Source organism: Phalangium opilio, unplaced genomic scaffold, assembly GCF_054372755.1.
Source record: "Phalangium opilio isolate 3A_F unplaced genomic scaffold, DU_Popi_V2 ptg000060l_1, whole genome shotgun sequence".
NCBI classification, from domain to species: Eukaryota; Metazoa; Arthropoda; class Arachnida; order Opiliones; family Phalangiidae; genus Phalangium; species Phalangium opilio.
In genome coordinates, this window is record NW_028324177.1 from 9,371,884 (window position 1) to 9,386,503 (window position 14,620).

The 14,620-nt window shown below is 39.4% G+C and overlaps 1 protein-coding gene across 1 annotated transcript; it reads right to left on the reverse strand.

The window, feature by feature from the left end:
- Positions 1-966: 966 nt before the first annotated feature.
- Positions 967-2,964, reverse strand: LOC149667077 (uncharacterized). Its single transcript, XM_089841693.1, has one exon. The coding sequence runs from the start codon at positions 2,962-2,964 to the stop codon at positions 967-969; it is 1,998 nt and encodes a 665-aa protein (XP_089697819.1).
- Positions 2,965-14,620: the final 11,656 nt, after the last annotated feature.

The window sequence follows — 14,620 nt, forward strand, 5'->3', positions numbered from 1 at the left end:
CTTTAACAACCTTTACAGGTTGTGCTTGACCACAATGTCCTGAATCTCAAGTAGAGCCTGTCTCCTCATTAGAAGGGGGGAGGTTTGGATTAAGGTAAATATTGGGTTTAGGTTAATTATGAGGTTGGGTTAGATGAGGGGTAAGGTTGGTGGGTTGAATGAGGTTTCCCTTTCCCCGAGGTCAGGCTTCCTGAGTTGATGCGGTCACTTTGCTTCTCTTAGGATAGGGGGTCAAAATTGGAAACGTAGTTCTTTCCCGTGGTCCTTCACTCGCTGAAACTCTTACGGTTCATTTCCCTTCATTTGTAATTGATAGCTCGACCTCATCCGTCTGGACTTCTGACGCGTACGCGACGAAGACTCGTGTATTTTCATCCGGAATAATCCCCCGCATTCGCGTACACGTTCATCCTTCCCAACTTCTATGGAGTGACGATGAGATGACGTTGATCCTGAAAATAAAAGCAATGAAACGTCTCTGTTACAATGAAACTTTTCAAGAATTTCAAAATTGTACCGACCTTACGAAAACTAGGATGAAACAAGAAGAGATTTGTTTTCTCAAAACAAGAGCTTCAAAATTTTCCGCAGCCGGTAGTTGATGTTACTTTCCTGTGACGTAGAAGGTAAAAAATGTAAGAGAAATAAGGCTTAGCTCAATCTTAAGCGTAATTTTAAGAGTGGCTGAAAGTGCGCATCTTTTTAGGGTAGAATGAAACTAAAATAGGAAGAAATGTGAGAGGTGACAATAATCAAGATACCAATATCGGTATCGGTTCCGATATTTGGCACAACCGATATATCGGTATCGGCCCATTTCTCATAAAAACAGGCGCATTTTTAGCCGCGCCTGTAATGTTCTTGCTAAGCCTTGTTTGAAAATTTTAATTTAAGCGCGCGACACGCGAACTCTCGCGCGTGAACCAAGCTCTTATGGAAATACTGCATATTTTGAACGGATTCACCTCAACATTTAGATGAAATGTTTATGTTGGCTTGTCCGGCGTCAGCTGCGTAGTTGTGGTTGACTACTTGCACTGGCGCGTAGACGTTGGTAATGTTAGTCTCCAGGTGCAGTTTCCCGATCAACTGATTCAGTCTTTCGATCTCCCTGTCCCGATCGCCCACTAATCCGACCAGTTCTTGGACCTTGTCCTCGAGTTGTCGAATGATGGCCTTCAGACAAGCTATTTCGGCGTCCCTCTCGGAGATTTTCGTTTCCAGCCGATTTCTCAGTTCCTTTATTTCGGCCTCCTTTTTCCGATCGTAGCTGTCTTTTTCGGCCAAGAGAGACGCGATGAGTTGGTTCCTCTTACTTAAGGACTCTGTCAGTTCGACCGTAACTTGTTCTTGGATGTTGATGTCGTTGCTCGAGGAGCCCGCGGTGTTGGTCAGAGATCTGTTCAGTCGGCTCGTCAGTTCCAATCGTTCTCGCTTCAATTGGTCAACCTCTGCCGCCTTCTCCCTGTCCGACTCCTCTTTCTCACTCTTGACCCTTGACAGTTCACCTTCCAGTTTGGTCACTTGTTCGTTCAAGCTCGATACACTCGCTCGATGTTTCCAAATCTCTTGCTCCCGTTCGCTCACCCTTGACTTTTCTGTTTGACCGGATCTCGATTCCGCCGCCCCGCTCTTCGCTCCTTCATTCGAAATTTCTCTTTCTTTCGCCTTCCTTTTTTCGTGATCATCAAACAATTTTTCAATTTGTTTTTTAACGGAATCTTTCGCGTAGGACAAAGCGGTTCGGCCAACATTGTTAGTCAAGTGAACGTCGGCACCGTGTTCCAGCAACAATCTGACGACGTCCAAGTGACCATTATGGGAAGCGATGTACAAGGGTGTGGCGCCATCTTCCTCTGCCTGATTGACTTCCGCCCCATTTTGGATCATGTGAGTGACGACGTCCAAGTGACCATTCTGGGAAGCGATGAACAAGGGTGTGACGCCATCATTTCGAGCCTGATTGACTTGCGCCCCATTTTGGATCAAGTGAGCGACGACGTCCAAATGACCATTCTCGGAAGCGACGTGCAAGGGTGTGGTGCCATCTTTATCGGCCTGATTGACTTGTGCCCCATTTTGGATCAAGTGGGTGACGACGTTCAAATGACCATTCTGGGAAGCGACGTACAAGGGTGTGGTGCCATCTTTATCGGCCTGATTGACTCGCGCCCCATTTTGGATCAAGTGAGTGGCGACATCCAAGTGACCATTCTGGGAAGCCATAAACAAGGGTATGAAGCCATCTTTATGGGCCTGATTGACTTGCGCCCCATTTTGGATCAAGTTGGTGACGACGTTCAAGTGACCCTTATGGGAAGCGACTTGCAAGGGTGTCCAGCCATCCACCTTTGCCTGATTGACTTGCGCCCCCTTTTGGATCAAGTGAGTGACTACATCCAAGTGACCATTATGGGAAGCGATGAACAAGGGTGTGGCGCCATTTTCCTTTGCCTGATTGACTTGCGCCCCATTTTGGATCAAGTGGGTGACGACGTTCAAATGACCTTTCTGGGAAGCGATGTACAAGGGTGTGGCGCCATTATTTTTGGCCTGGTTGACTTGGGCCCCGTTTTGGATCAAGTGGGTAACGACGTCCAAGTGACCATTCTGGGAAGCGATGAACAAGGGTGTGAAGCGACCGTTATGAGAATGATTGACTTGCGCCCCGCTTTGGATCAGGTGAGTGATGACGTCCAATTTACATTCCCAGGATGCCAAGAATAAGGGTGTTCTGCCTTCATTGTCGATGGACCCAATTCGAGCTCCCTTTTCAAGAAGTAGTTTGACGATTTCTACATGTCCATTTTGGGCAGCGAAGTGTAAAGCCGTGCGTCCATTTTTCCCCTCCTTCTTGTCTGGGTCTTCTCCTCTCGCTAATAATGTCTTTACTGTATTTACGTCACCATTTCGCGAAGCTTCGTGTAAGTTCTGTGAATGCTGTATTCTTCTGAACACTGCCATCAGATTCCAAGGGTTTTATTCCTAGGAAAGTTCTTGTTTCATTTTGAGAGGGCGATTGTGGACCTTTATTTTAAGGGCGGCTGATTTATGACTGCGTAATTCGGGACATTGTTCCTCGCAATACATTCCCGTATTTACACGGGGAAGTACACTAATGGCTGGTGACGTCAGGGACAGGGAAGTAACAGTGTTCGGGAGCTCCATCTTGTTCCTCGTTGTCGGTTGACGCTCATTTCATTTCGAGTCTAAAATCATTAAAGACACGCCTTCAATATTTCATCTAAAATTGATCAATTGATAGCTATGGAGTTTTAAACTGCACTCACTTGGATTAAAATGGCCCATTAGGCGTTATTAATAGGAATGTTAAAATTTCAAAAAAGTGTAATAAAGTTCATCTAAGCCTGTTGTTTTTTAGTTCGTTCAATTTTGAAGCATTGTTCAATTATTTTTTTTTATAATATTCTAAAACCTTTGTACTTTGCCTGGATGCTGTGTTGTGGTTGTGGGTGCGATGCAAGAATCAGTCGTATAAAGTAACAAGTTGGGAAAACCAAAATATTACCTCTCCGTGTCGAGAAGATTATATAAACTTAAGTATCCAATGAAAACGTCGACCTTTTTGCCCTCATCCTTTCCCGCGCTTTGCGCTTCCTCATTTCATCCTTACTCTCAACATTATCTTCCTCCATTTTACATACAAAAATCAAATACTCACAAAAAGAAGCGGCAAAAACCTGCTGGCCCTATACAACCACTAAATTTGACTTAATGTCCAATTTCCAACAACAATAATATACCGGTAGTTTAATTGACAACCTACTAGCATCGAAATTCTCATTAAGAATGGCTCCCGCGGATAAAAAAGGGCAATTTTCAACTAGGTGGGTGTTATCTCATTAGATTTGAAAAATATCATTTGTCTTTTTTACCAATGCCTAACCGTTTGGATTTTTTAAAGCAATCTTAGCACCAAAAAATATTTTTTGATACAAAATAAATGTTTTATATTCTTATTAAGAATAAAACAAGAGGATAAAAAGGTCTGTCCTCTCGTAATTTTTTAAGCTTTTATCATGATTACTTTATACAACAGTAACAAGGAGTATAAACCCATTAGTGGAAGCAGTATTTTTTTTCCGAAACAATATCGCTTATGTTTATCCTCTCTAGACTTCGCTAAAAACGTATTACTCCTACGTAAAATATTAATAGACAGGCAAGGATTCATACCATTAAAGAAGGAGCGCAATATTATCCATATTTTCATTTCATATACAGAGAAAAGAAATTATTATGTTTCTGAGAGGAGCTTCCCATTTTTGTTGTTGTTTTGAAAACTATATCGCAATGCACGGGCCTTGATAGATATAGGAGGCAATGAATGAAATATATCACAATGCACGCGCCTTGATAGATATAGGAGGCAATGAATGAAATATATCACAATGCACGGGCCTTCATAGATATAGGAGGCAATGAAGGAAATATATCGCATGCACGGGCCTTGGTAGATATAGGAGGCAATGATAATCTCTCTCTTTGCACGAGAGGTTTATCTTTAATATTTAAATAAATATAATTATTTTTAATTATTTTAATCTTCAATAATTAACATTAATAATAGTTAAATCGTTTAAAATAAAGTTATACCTATTATCATCTCAAACTTTGCTAATATTGACGTTTAAAGTGAAGGGTACCCCTCTTGCCCGCTTTATTCAAATTTTGGGGTATATATACGATTCGTTTCCATTATAATAGTAAGGAAAAAGCGCAATTGCGAAAACCTTTGGTGGCGATCCCACCTTAGGGAGGCTAGACGTTTCTCGTAACCCTAGCTGATCGCCGCGTATATCCTAAAACCAAACGATGATAATGGAGTAGAAGCCAATGATACAGATTGGTGTCAATGTGGAATAGACGGAAGACCAGTGGATGGTGGTGTTAGAAGCCAGTGTAAGTGCAGACTGGTGTCAATGTGGGATTGACAAAGAACAGAAGATGGTGGTGATTGGAAGCCAGTATGTACAGACTGCTGTCCAAGTCGAATGGACGAAGACCAGAAGATGGTGGTGATTAGAAGCCAGTATGTACAGACTGGTGTCCGTGTGGGATGGACATAGACCAGAAGATGGTGGTGATTAGAAGCCAGTATGTACAGACTGGTGGCCGTGTGGGATGGACAAAGACCAGAAGATGGTGGTGTGAGAACTCAAGTAGAGGAGCCATTTCCGTGACTGTGAAAGCAGTTCGGAAATGGCGAACACGTTTGCTCCGATACGCAAACTGCGAACGCGGTCACGTGGGTGTAACAACGGACAGACAGACAGACAGACACACAGACAGACAGACAGACAGACACACAGACACGGCCGTTACAGAACCTCTCCTGGACTACGTCACACGGAGAGGTAAAAAGGTGTGTTAAAACAGTGGAAATTAAATTTCACAGAATTGTTGTGAAAAGGAGAACGAGTTATAAATTGAAATTGTTGGAACTCGGAAGACGGCGATATGTAGCATGCATTTCGTTAGTGGGTATCGGATTCTGGTCGGGAATCGTCGGATGTTGCGGGGAAAGCGCTCTTTTTTGAGGAGTTGCTCTCGAGGTTTTGCCCGGCCCTGCTCGGATACCGTAATTATTTACGAAGCCGACTTCAAGCCTTGGTTATTAAGGGTAAGGTTTTCGATATTATGATTTTTAAAAGCTTCAATGTGGGTGTGTTTTTTCCAGTAGGATTTAAATATAATCCCATATTTTTACAAACTTCTTTAAGTTCCATTAATTTTAGTTTATCATAGTTTAGATTTGTATTCACTCTGATATCTACAAACCCAGCCATTTTCCGTAGGCCGATGTCGTCGTCTGCTATTTTATCCACGACGTATGACAAAAATTTGCGAAAAGGGCTATTCATCCTTTTTATAGGTATTTAATAGGCTAGAAAACGATTATCCGCTTATTGTGGCACCCCTTTTTGAATATTTCAAGACTAAATGGATTAACGGCGTACCTCATCATTATTGGAACATGTACGGAGTCACTCGCCGAACTAACAACGATGTTGAAAGTATTCCGCCTATCGCCATGCTGTAACTGGGATATTTCTAATTAAATAAAGTACAATTTAAGGTTGCAATAAACGATTTCAAGCTATCGTTGGTCGAGATCATCCGAACTTCTATGTTTTGCTGAAGAGCCTGATTGCGGAACACAGTTCCTATGAAACCATTTGAAGTCAAATTGCAGCTGCACAAAATGTGAAGCGCGACAACCGAGAGTATCTCCAAATATCTATAAGGATTGAGTCGTTAAAAACAAGATTACACAATAATGAAATAACGGTTAAAAAATATTTTTCAGGGATATCATAAAACATATGTAAACTACTAGGATTAAGCAAAAATAAAAAACGACATTAGCATTAAGTTTTGTGTAAATTTGGATAACAATATAGGTACATTTTCTGTGATCATTTAATCAGTAATGTGGCCTACTAACGGATCGTGGTTTTGAAGTAAACTTAAATATTTTACTTTTCTTCAGGCTGTATCAGTTTACAATTCTCATACGAGGATAGAAAAATAATACGAGAGAGGTTATTTTATTTCGGAAGTAGGTAATTGTAAACAGTATTTTTTGGAAAATGCATATTATAATTCGAGAAAGGTTATTTTATTTCGGAAGTAGATAATTGTAAACGGTAATTTTTTGGTAAAACAATATTATTATTTGCGTAGTCAATGAAGATAAACAACAATATTTAAGAAAAGGCGAAACATTTTTACACTATATCCAAAATATTACTAATCTAAGTCTAACCAAACGAAACAAAACCTAACCTGACCTAACCTAATAAGTTTTAGTTGAAATAATCAACTTTAACCAAACCAAACTAGCTTACACCATAATTAACAACTATCGTTTTTCGAATATCTGTTTTCCCGCTCTTTAGAGAACTGCTGTAACGGTATGCCGCGATTACGAGAACCGCTGTATCGGTAATTACTGTAACGGGTAAACTGCCATTTCGGGAACCACTATTTAGGGAACTGCTGTTATGAGGACCGCTATTATGAAATCCGCTCATACGGGAACTGCACATGTGAGGGCTTCCCGATAGTCAAAGGCTGTGCTTTAAGACGCTATATTACGCTTATCATGCAATACTATAACTAAAGCAACAAGGAGACTTCATAACTGTGTCTTTTCCTTCAGGATATAGTCAAACATTATTTAAAATGATATTTTTAGCCACATCGTACGATGTACAGTCCCGGACAAAAGTTTCTGGACATTTTCATTTGGCTGCCATTTTGTTCATATTTGAGCTAGAGTAACAAAATAGGACTTTCTAGATAGGTAGCCTTCCCACAATTATTTTAAAATTACAAATGACACTGTGGCGCTAATAGGGCGTTAGCCATAGCGGAAATGGTAAAGCCCCCCGATAATGACGTTAAGAAATAATGCTCCAAATGGATCATCAATGCTATCGTTGCACGCGTCTTGTCACGTAGAATCCAAAACTGTTTTCAAATTGAAAATCGGTTCAGAAAATCAAAAGTTATGACAAAAAACGTGACGTTCAAAACAATAGCAAATAAGCCTAACAATTATTAATTTTATCTTTATCAACTTAGCTCCGTATTAAATATTACGATCAGAAAAACAAGATGTTCCAACCCGAGAATTTTTAGTTCCACACTGACATATGAGAAATGAGAACTTATGAATTAGACTCAGTCTTCAGAAATGGAGGGTTGTTGGTGGCGGTTTGTAAACGTATAAATATTTAGAGATTTGGATATGTTTAATGATTTTTTATAATTTCCTAGTTGATAATACAGTGGGTGGATATTTGGGCATAATTCTTTTGACGGATATTTTACGGCAGACAGCGTTATCTGTTGAATCGCTATTAAAAGTTGGACGAGCAACGGTATTGGATGATGGACAGTGTTTCAAGAATATACTTTGAGAAAGTTTAAGGAGCAAAATAGGTGGCATGACTAAAATACAGGTGTAACAGAGATAGTTTATGGAGCAAAATAGGTGGCATGACTAAAATACAGGTGTAACAGAGATAGTTTATGGAGGAAAATAGGTGGCATGACTAAAATACAGGTGTAACAGAACTTATTTGACGTTCGGTAAATAATGTTTGGACGCTTGAGAATTGGATGTTGAGAAATGCTCTGAAAATAATATTGTGGGAATAATATTTCGACGGCAAATTCAAGAGGATGGTTGAGAAGACATTGTTCAATTCACAGTGGATGAGAATGGTTTTAATTATAATATATACAGGTTAAATTATTCGCAAGTTCTTATGACATGAAAATATTTTACGACGTGGATAATTTTAACGTATTTCCCGCTTTCTCGGCTTTACTCTGCAAGTTTTCTTATTCCCAGTACATTTTAAACGTGATAAATATGCTACAGAAGAAGTATTCCAATTCCTTGAACTAATCTACTCTCATATATTGAGATTCTACAATGATAAGCATGTCCCGAAAAAGGAGAGCTTGCTTTAAAGTCAATGAATTTGGATGAGAATATCAACTACAAATGGGAAAACATTTGCGAGAAAGCAGGAATTTTTAAAGAACAAGCAGAACCAGTACTAAAGTGTATCAAAAGAACGTTCATCAACACTGCAGGAAACGGGCACACAAACAAATTTAGAAACTGCATAAGCTTTAATAAAAGAAAGAATAGATTGGATGGAAATAACAACACCAAAGAGAATAGTCGCGAAAAAAAGTCAAAGCTAAAATTATTTACGTGCTAGCCATAAAAAAATTGTGATAACAAAATGTTATAGGAAATTTCAACTGATCTCAGATTGTCAAGTTTTCATTTTATCTGTAGCATATCATTTTAAAAATATGAATATGGTAATAGTTCCTTCAAACAGTTTAGAATAATAAATTAATTTAAAACCTTCGCCGAAGCTAGTTTGGTCATTCATTGTTGGTACCAGCACCATGCACCATAATTTTGCCTTCTTCAAGAATTTGGAGCCCCAAATCATTTCGGCAAAAGTTGTAGAGTACTGGTTCAGTGGTTTCGAACCAGCTTTGCATGCCTGTCGGTGTTTACTAAATAATTGTTCCACAGGATCTTGGTTAAGATGTGATGTCATAATAAATTTAGCTCCTTGCTCCAATAAAAAGGAATAATCTCCAAAAGTGCCTTGCCTGAAAGATTTTTTATAACGCCTGAATGTCCCTAAATGCATAATACTAACTTCTTTGACGTAACCCTGACAGCTTTTCAGTGCTAAGCAACATCTTTTTCTTAAATTCTTCCATGACATCCAATATTGAGACATAATTTTCCCATTCATCATGATAACCAAGAAAGTCGTTCTTTAGCCACTAAAATTAGATCATTGCTTAAGTTTTTATTAGCCATCTTAAAGGGGTTGTTCGGATCGACGTTGTTGACCCCGCGGAATGTCGACCCACCCGTCATGATTTAGGGAAGGGGGAGAAAAAAGGAACGGGAGTGAAAAGGAACTACATTTAAGTGAGAAAGGATACATGTTTTTGAGGCGTGAATGGGCCAGCAATAGCGTCATCTCCTAGAGTTGTTTGGGTTTTCTTCACGTAGGCTGTCTTTGTTGTTTGTTTGAATTCAAGTTAGAGACTAGTAGGCGCATTATGGAGTGTTTTTATAAACTTTATTGAAAATGCCTTGTAGTTGTAAAAGTAAATGCTTGAGCAATAGAAATAGGAACGTTTGAGAATATAGAAAGGCAATTTGAAATGCCCCAGTACTCGTAAATGTGGAGAATATCTTGAATGTGCCAATGTGTAAAGTGTAATTTCAGGAGTTGGTCTGGTCCCCGAGAAACGCATTGGTAAACAAGCAAAATTAATACTCCCGAAAAGGAGAGGTAGAACCAAAAGGGCTGTAAAGTTGAACCCTGTAATCCATGACGAAGGAAGGATGGTGCGTTCAGAAGCAGTACCTCTTAGCTCAGTTAGCTGCAAATGTAGTGGGTTTATGGAAGGGGTAGTAACAAATGATTCACTCGAGGTAAATGGAGTTTCTTTATTTTATTTATAAAGATGGGCCGATACCAATATATCGTTTTAGCCAAAAATTGGTATAGGCCCATCTCTATTTACATTATATTTTATTGTTCGCTTTATTATGAAAATATCTTTTAACTGTCCAAACTGCAAAAAGTCAATGTTTTAAACTTATCAACGGATCAGCTCAGGCAAATAGTTACGAAGGTTCAGGAATCGTACCCAAACATAGATATCCGTGGATTTTTGGGAAACCCTAGTGTAAGTAATATATCAGAAGCTGGAGAGCCCTCCCGTTAAAAATTTTCATAGTGCCCCAACCAAAGAGGAGGTCCCAATTCCCAATGATGCTATTCCTAACCCTGCCGGGGGAAACTTTCCAGGCTAATGTAAATGTGATAATGTGATAAGTGTAGGAAGATGCCAACTCCTGATGAAAGGAAATGTTGCTCGAGGAGAAGGAGCATGGGATGTATTACAGACCATTCAAAGTTTGATAAAATAATTTAAAGACAAAGTGTTAGAAATCCAAATGGAAATGCAACAAAATTTATTGCACCTTCTCCTCGAGGATGGGGATGCAAAAAAGAGGTACCGCCATTCTGACTACAGACAATATCCTTATAGACCTGTTCACATTAAGGGCCGCGCATGAGAAGTTGCAATGTTTGGGGGCATGAGTTATAGCGCTTCTATGGAGTTAAACGTGTAAACTAAACTACGATGGACGTATGGGAGACCTTTTGAAATTTAATATTAAAATAAAATGCCTAGTATTTGAAACCGAGATAGTACAATTAAAATCATGTTAAGAAATAAAGTGTTTAAGTTCTAATGGAAACGGTGCATTGATATTAGTAGGCCGCTATAACTCACTAAGCCTTGGCGACGGTACGGGATCATCGCTTCATCGGCGGAATAGACGGCGATGTCCGCCGATGCCGTGCCGAAAGCGCTGTGTATAAATGCCCGTAAGCCCTGGCGCCCAATTTAGTGAGTAGAATTTCATTAAATGCCCTAATTTTACGTCTATCAATTGAATTTGATAAAATTTCACCTCGGAAGTTCAATTAATACTTTTACAACAAGTAATACAACACTGTTTTATAAAAATAAACTCGAATAAGGCAAAAGGAATGGTTAAAAGTACTGCACTGCCCCCAAACATTCTTTCTACGCATGCTCACCTCTCGAAATTTTTCCCCCCTTTTCACCCCCGCTCTACCGGTGAAAAGGTCTATTGGCAATGGAGCAGATTATGTCAGGGTAATCGGAGATTTATCGCTTCCAGTGTGGTTTGGAAAGTTCGCACCACATATCCCAACTCTAATGTAGCCTAAACAGGCTACAAAGCTAATCGCTTGCTATAAATGCTTTCCTTTCTTAATTGTAAAATTTTTCTTAATAAGCAAAACAGTAATTTGTAACCGTCGCCACCAAGCTTCTCCTTCCCAGGAAAAACAGCGTCGTCTACTTTACCCATTTTGTATTTTTTATACTAAATTTTGTATAATGCCAAATTGTCCCGAAGTGGCGCCTTAAGCGCCACTGCTGTCAAACTTACGAAAAAACGTTTTCGCGGGAATAAAAAACCCCGCCTCCGTCTGTAACGGAGTCAGCAATCAATTTGTACACGCGCTCCTGTCTGGACGCGTTTTGTTAATTCTAAATAAATCAGTCATTATTTCAAACTAAACTGCGTGCAGTTCAACTGCATTTTCCTCTCAACAATGGACTACCTGGTAATTATATCTTGGTCATGGTCAATAAGTTCTTTAAACGGGAACCCGGGAACTTCTTAGTTCTAGTTTTAGTTTAATTTCTTTGTAAGCCGTGAATTTAGGCCCCCTTTCCTACATTTAAATTTTACGGTTACATAAAGTGGCGAGCTTGCCAGGACTCGTTAAGATTAACCTTAGCAGTTGTGCTTAAACGCGTACTTGTGACAATTACTTGTATCTTGTGCTTGACCAAATTAACTATCGCGTCATGAATCTCGCCGATCCGCAAGCTTTGTTCGCGGCGCTTAACGCGCAGTTACCGGGATCCTATACTCCCCCGTGGAGGAACACTCCTCCTCCTAGCCTTGGTACTAGTCCTACGCATGGACAAGGACAAGCGGAAGGAGGAATCCCACCTCCGCCGCAAGGTGCTGCGTCAAATGTTTTGATTCAAACTATTCAAACTCTAGGTACTATATTAGCGAATAGCACTAGACCAGCCGCCAAAAATAGGCCAAAACCACCCCCGCACTTCATATTTATGCCACAACCTGTCTGGACAAACAAGAAGTCGCGCAAAGACAGGCTTCGATGTGGCTAAAAACTATGCCTAGCGCCCAAAGCGGGGCTGGAACCCACAACCCCAAATAGTTTTCTTGGAAATGGATTATCTCTTTCCAGAGTCAGGAGTTCTTTTTGTACGGGTAAAATGATGCCTAGCACCCATCGTGGAGATCGAACCCACAACCCCGAAATTTACACTCTAATGCTCTACCGACTGACCTTGCCGGGCTCATATATTTCCACCGTTATTAGAATTCTTGTAAATGAACTATCTTTTTCGAAATTCTGGAGTGATTATTGTAGGGGAAACTTAAAAACGATGCCTAGTGCCCAGCGTGGGGCTCGAAACTATAACCCTGAGATTAAGAGTCTCGTGCTTTACCGACTGACAGAATTTTTCGAGAATCTGGAGTTCTTTTTGAACGTATGTTTCTATAAAGGATTCCTAGCGGCCAACGTGAGTCTCACATCCACGACCTCGAGATTAATAGTCTCGTGCTCTACCGACTGAGCTTGCCTGGCTTTTACATTTCCACCATCAGTTGAATTCTTTGTAAATACGGGAATGTGGGGTTCTTTTTTTTGATAAGGGTAAATTTCAAAACGATGCCAACCGCTCATCGTAGGGCTGGAACCCACGATCCCAAGATTAAGAGCCTCATGCTCTACCGACTGAACTAGCCGGACTCGTAAAATTCCACCATGAATAAAATTCTTGTAACTGGATTATCTCTTTCGAGAATCTGGAATCCTTTTTGTAGGGATAAACTTAAAAACGAAGCCTAGCGCTCAACGTGAGTCTAGAACCCACGACCTCGATATTTAGATTCTGGATATCTATCGACTGATCTAACAGGGTTTGTGCACTTCCACCATTAATAGAATCCTGGTAAATGTATTATCTCTTTCAGGAATCTGGAGTTGTAGGGGTCAACCTGAAAACGAATCCATGACCCCAAGATTGAGAGCGTTGTGCTCTAACGAATGATATAAATATCAAACAGATGTACCTTCCTGTAACCTAGCCATTGAATTCTAGCTAAAAATTGGGAGTATAAAAGCTTCGGGAAAGTTAAACGTAAGCGTGGGAAACGATGGTGATTAAGATTCAAGTTTTAAGTTCAGTTAGAAGTGCTGAAATAATGAAATAATTTACTTATGTCTAAATAATGAGCGGTATCTATGTTCTTTGACAGCTCCTAGTCGCCAACAAAGTTTTGGAACATTAATCAGAAATATATCAATTATTTGAAACACCAACGCCCAGCCAGGTCTTTTGAAAATAATTCTAAACCGTATAGAACGCTTGGCCACAAGTGGTACTATAAATACTGTAAATGACATAATTCTATTTATTAATTGAATGAGTACTCCTAAAGATAAATTTCAAATATCGATAACTGCACTTCGCTCGAGTTTGTGGGTATTTGGTAAAGATTGCACAGGAAATGCAACCTGCCATGAATGTTTAGGAAAATTAGTTTTGAACGATTGTGAGCGCAATTCAAATCTTTACGCCCTTATCGAAGCGCAAAATCGGGGTGGCTTACAATACCCTAGTCATTTTTGTTTGTTTGTTTGTTGGGTCTAGTTTTAGATTTTGTTTAACTATCCCGGAATCTAGTTCCTCGTCAAAAACTTATCAAACTTACATGGATATTATATATCCGTATTTTTCAAATTCATTAAAATGTAATGAATGTCTAAATCCTAAATTACCCAAAGTCATCTTAGAAAAGTTCCTAAGACCCTTATTAAACAACCATGCTAAAGATGTAACTGATCGAAAAGAAAAGGTTAAAAAAACAAAAGGTAAACCTTTAAGGCCCGTTTTCAATCTAGCTTTTCTAGTTGCTTTTTTAGGAACTTCGCTTCAATAGTAAATCACGATTTGCCTGACAAAAACGCGATTCAAATGGTGAAGCAAAAGCGAAACTCTTCACCCGTTTTCAAATTCACTTCTCTCGCCTCTCCACGCTCGTCAGGACCCTTGTTTATATAAGTTGTCTTCTGTGCAATCTTTAGGCTAGTTAAAAAATACTCATAAATATCCTTAAAATAGTTTAAACACCATTAAAATGCTTCTAAACATCATTAAAATAGTCAAAACACCATTAAAATGCTTCTAAGTATAATTAAAATAATTAACACTCGATATTACATACAATGTAATATCATACAGCTGAAAGTTAAAAAGTACGCGACATAAGTGCCCTCAATACTATATTTAATAAAGTTCAATAAAGTTCAATCTATTCGGCATTCTATGTTTTTCGATATTTGTCTGCCTTTTCTAACATTTCTTTAACGGTTCCTTGATT

Coding starts and splice junctions, on each gene's coding strand:
- LOC149667077 (XM_089841693.1), bottom strand. CDS start 2,964: ATGGCAGTGTTCAGAAGAATACAGCATTCACAGAACTTACACGAAGCT.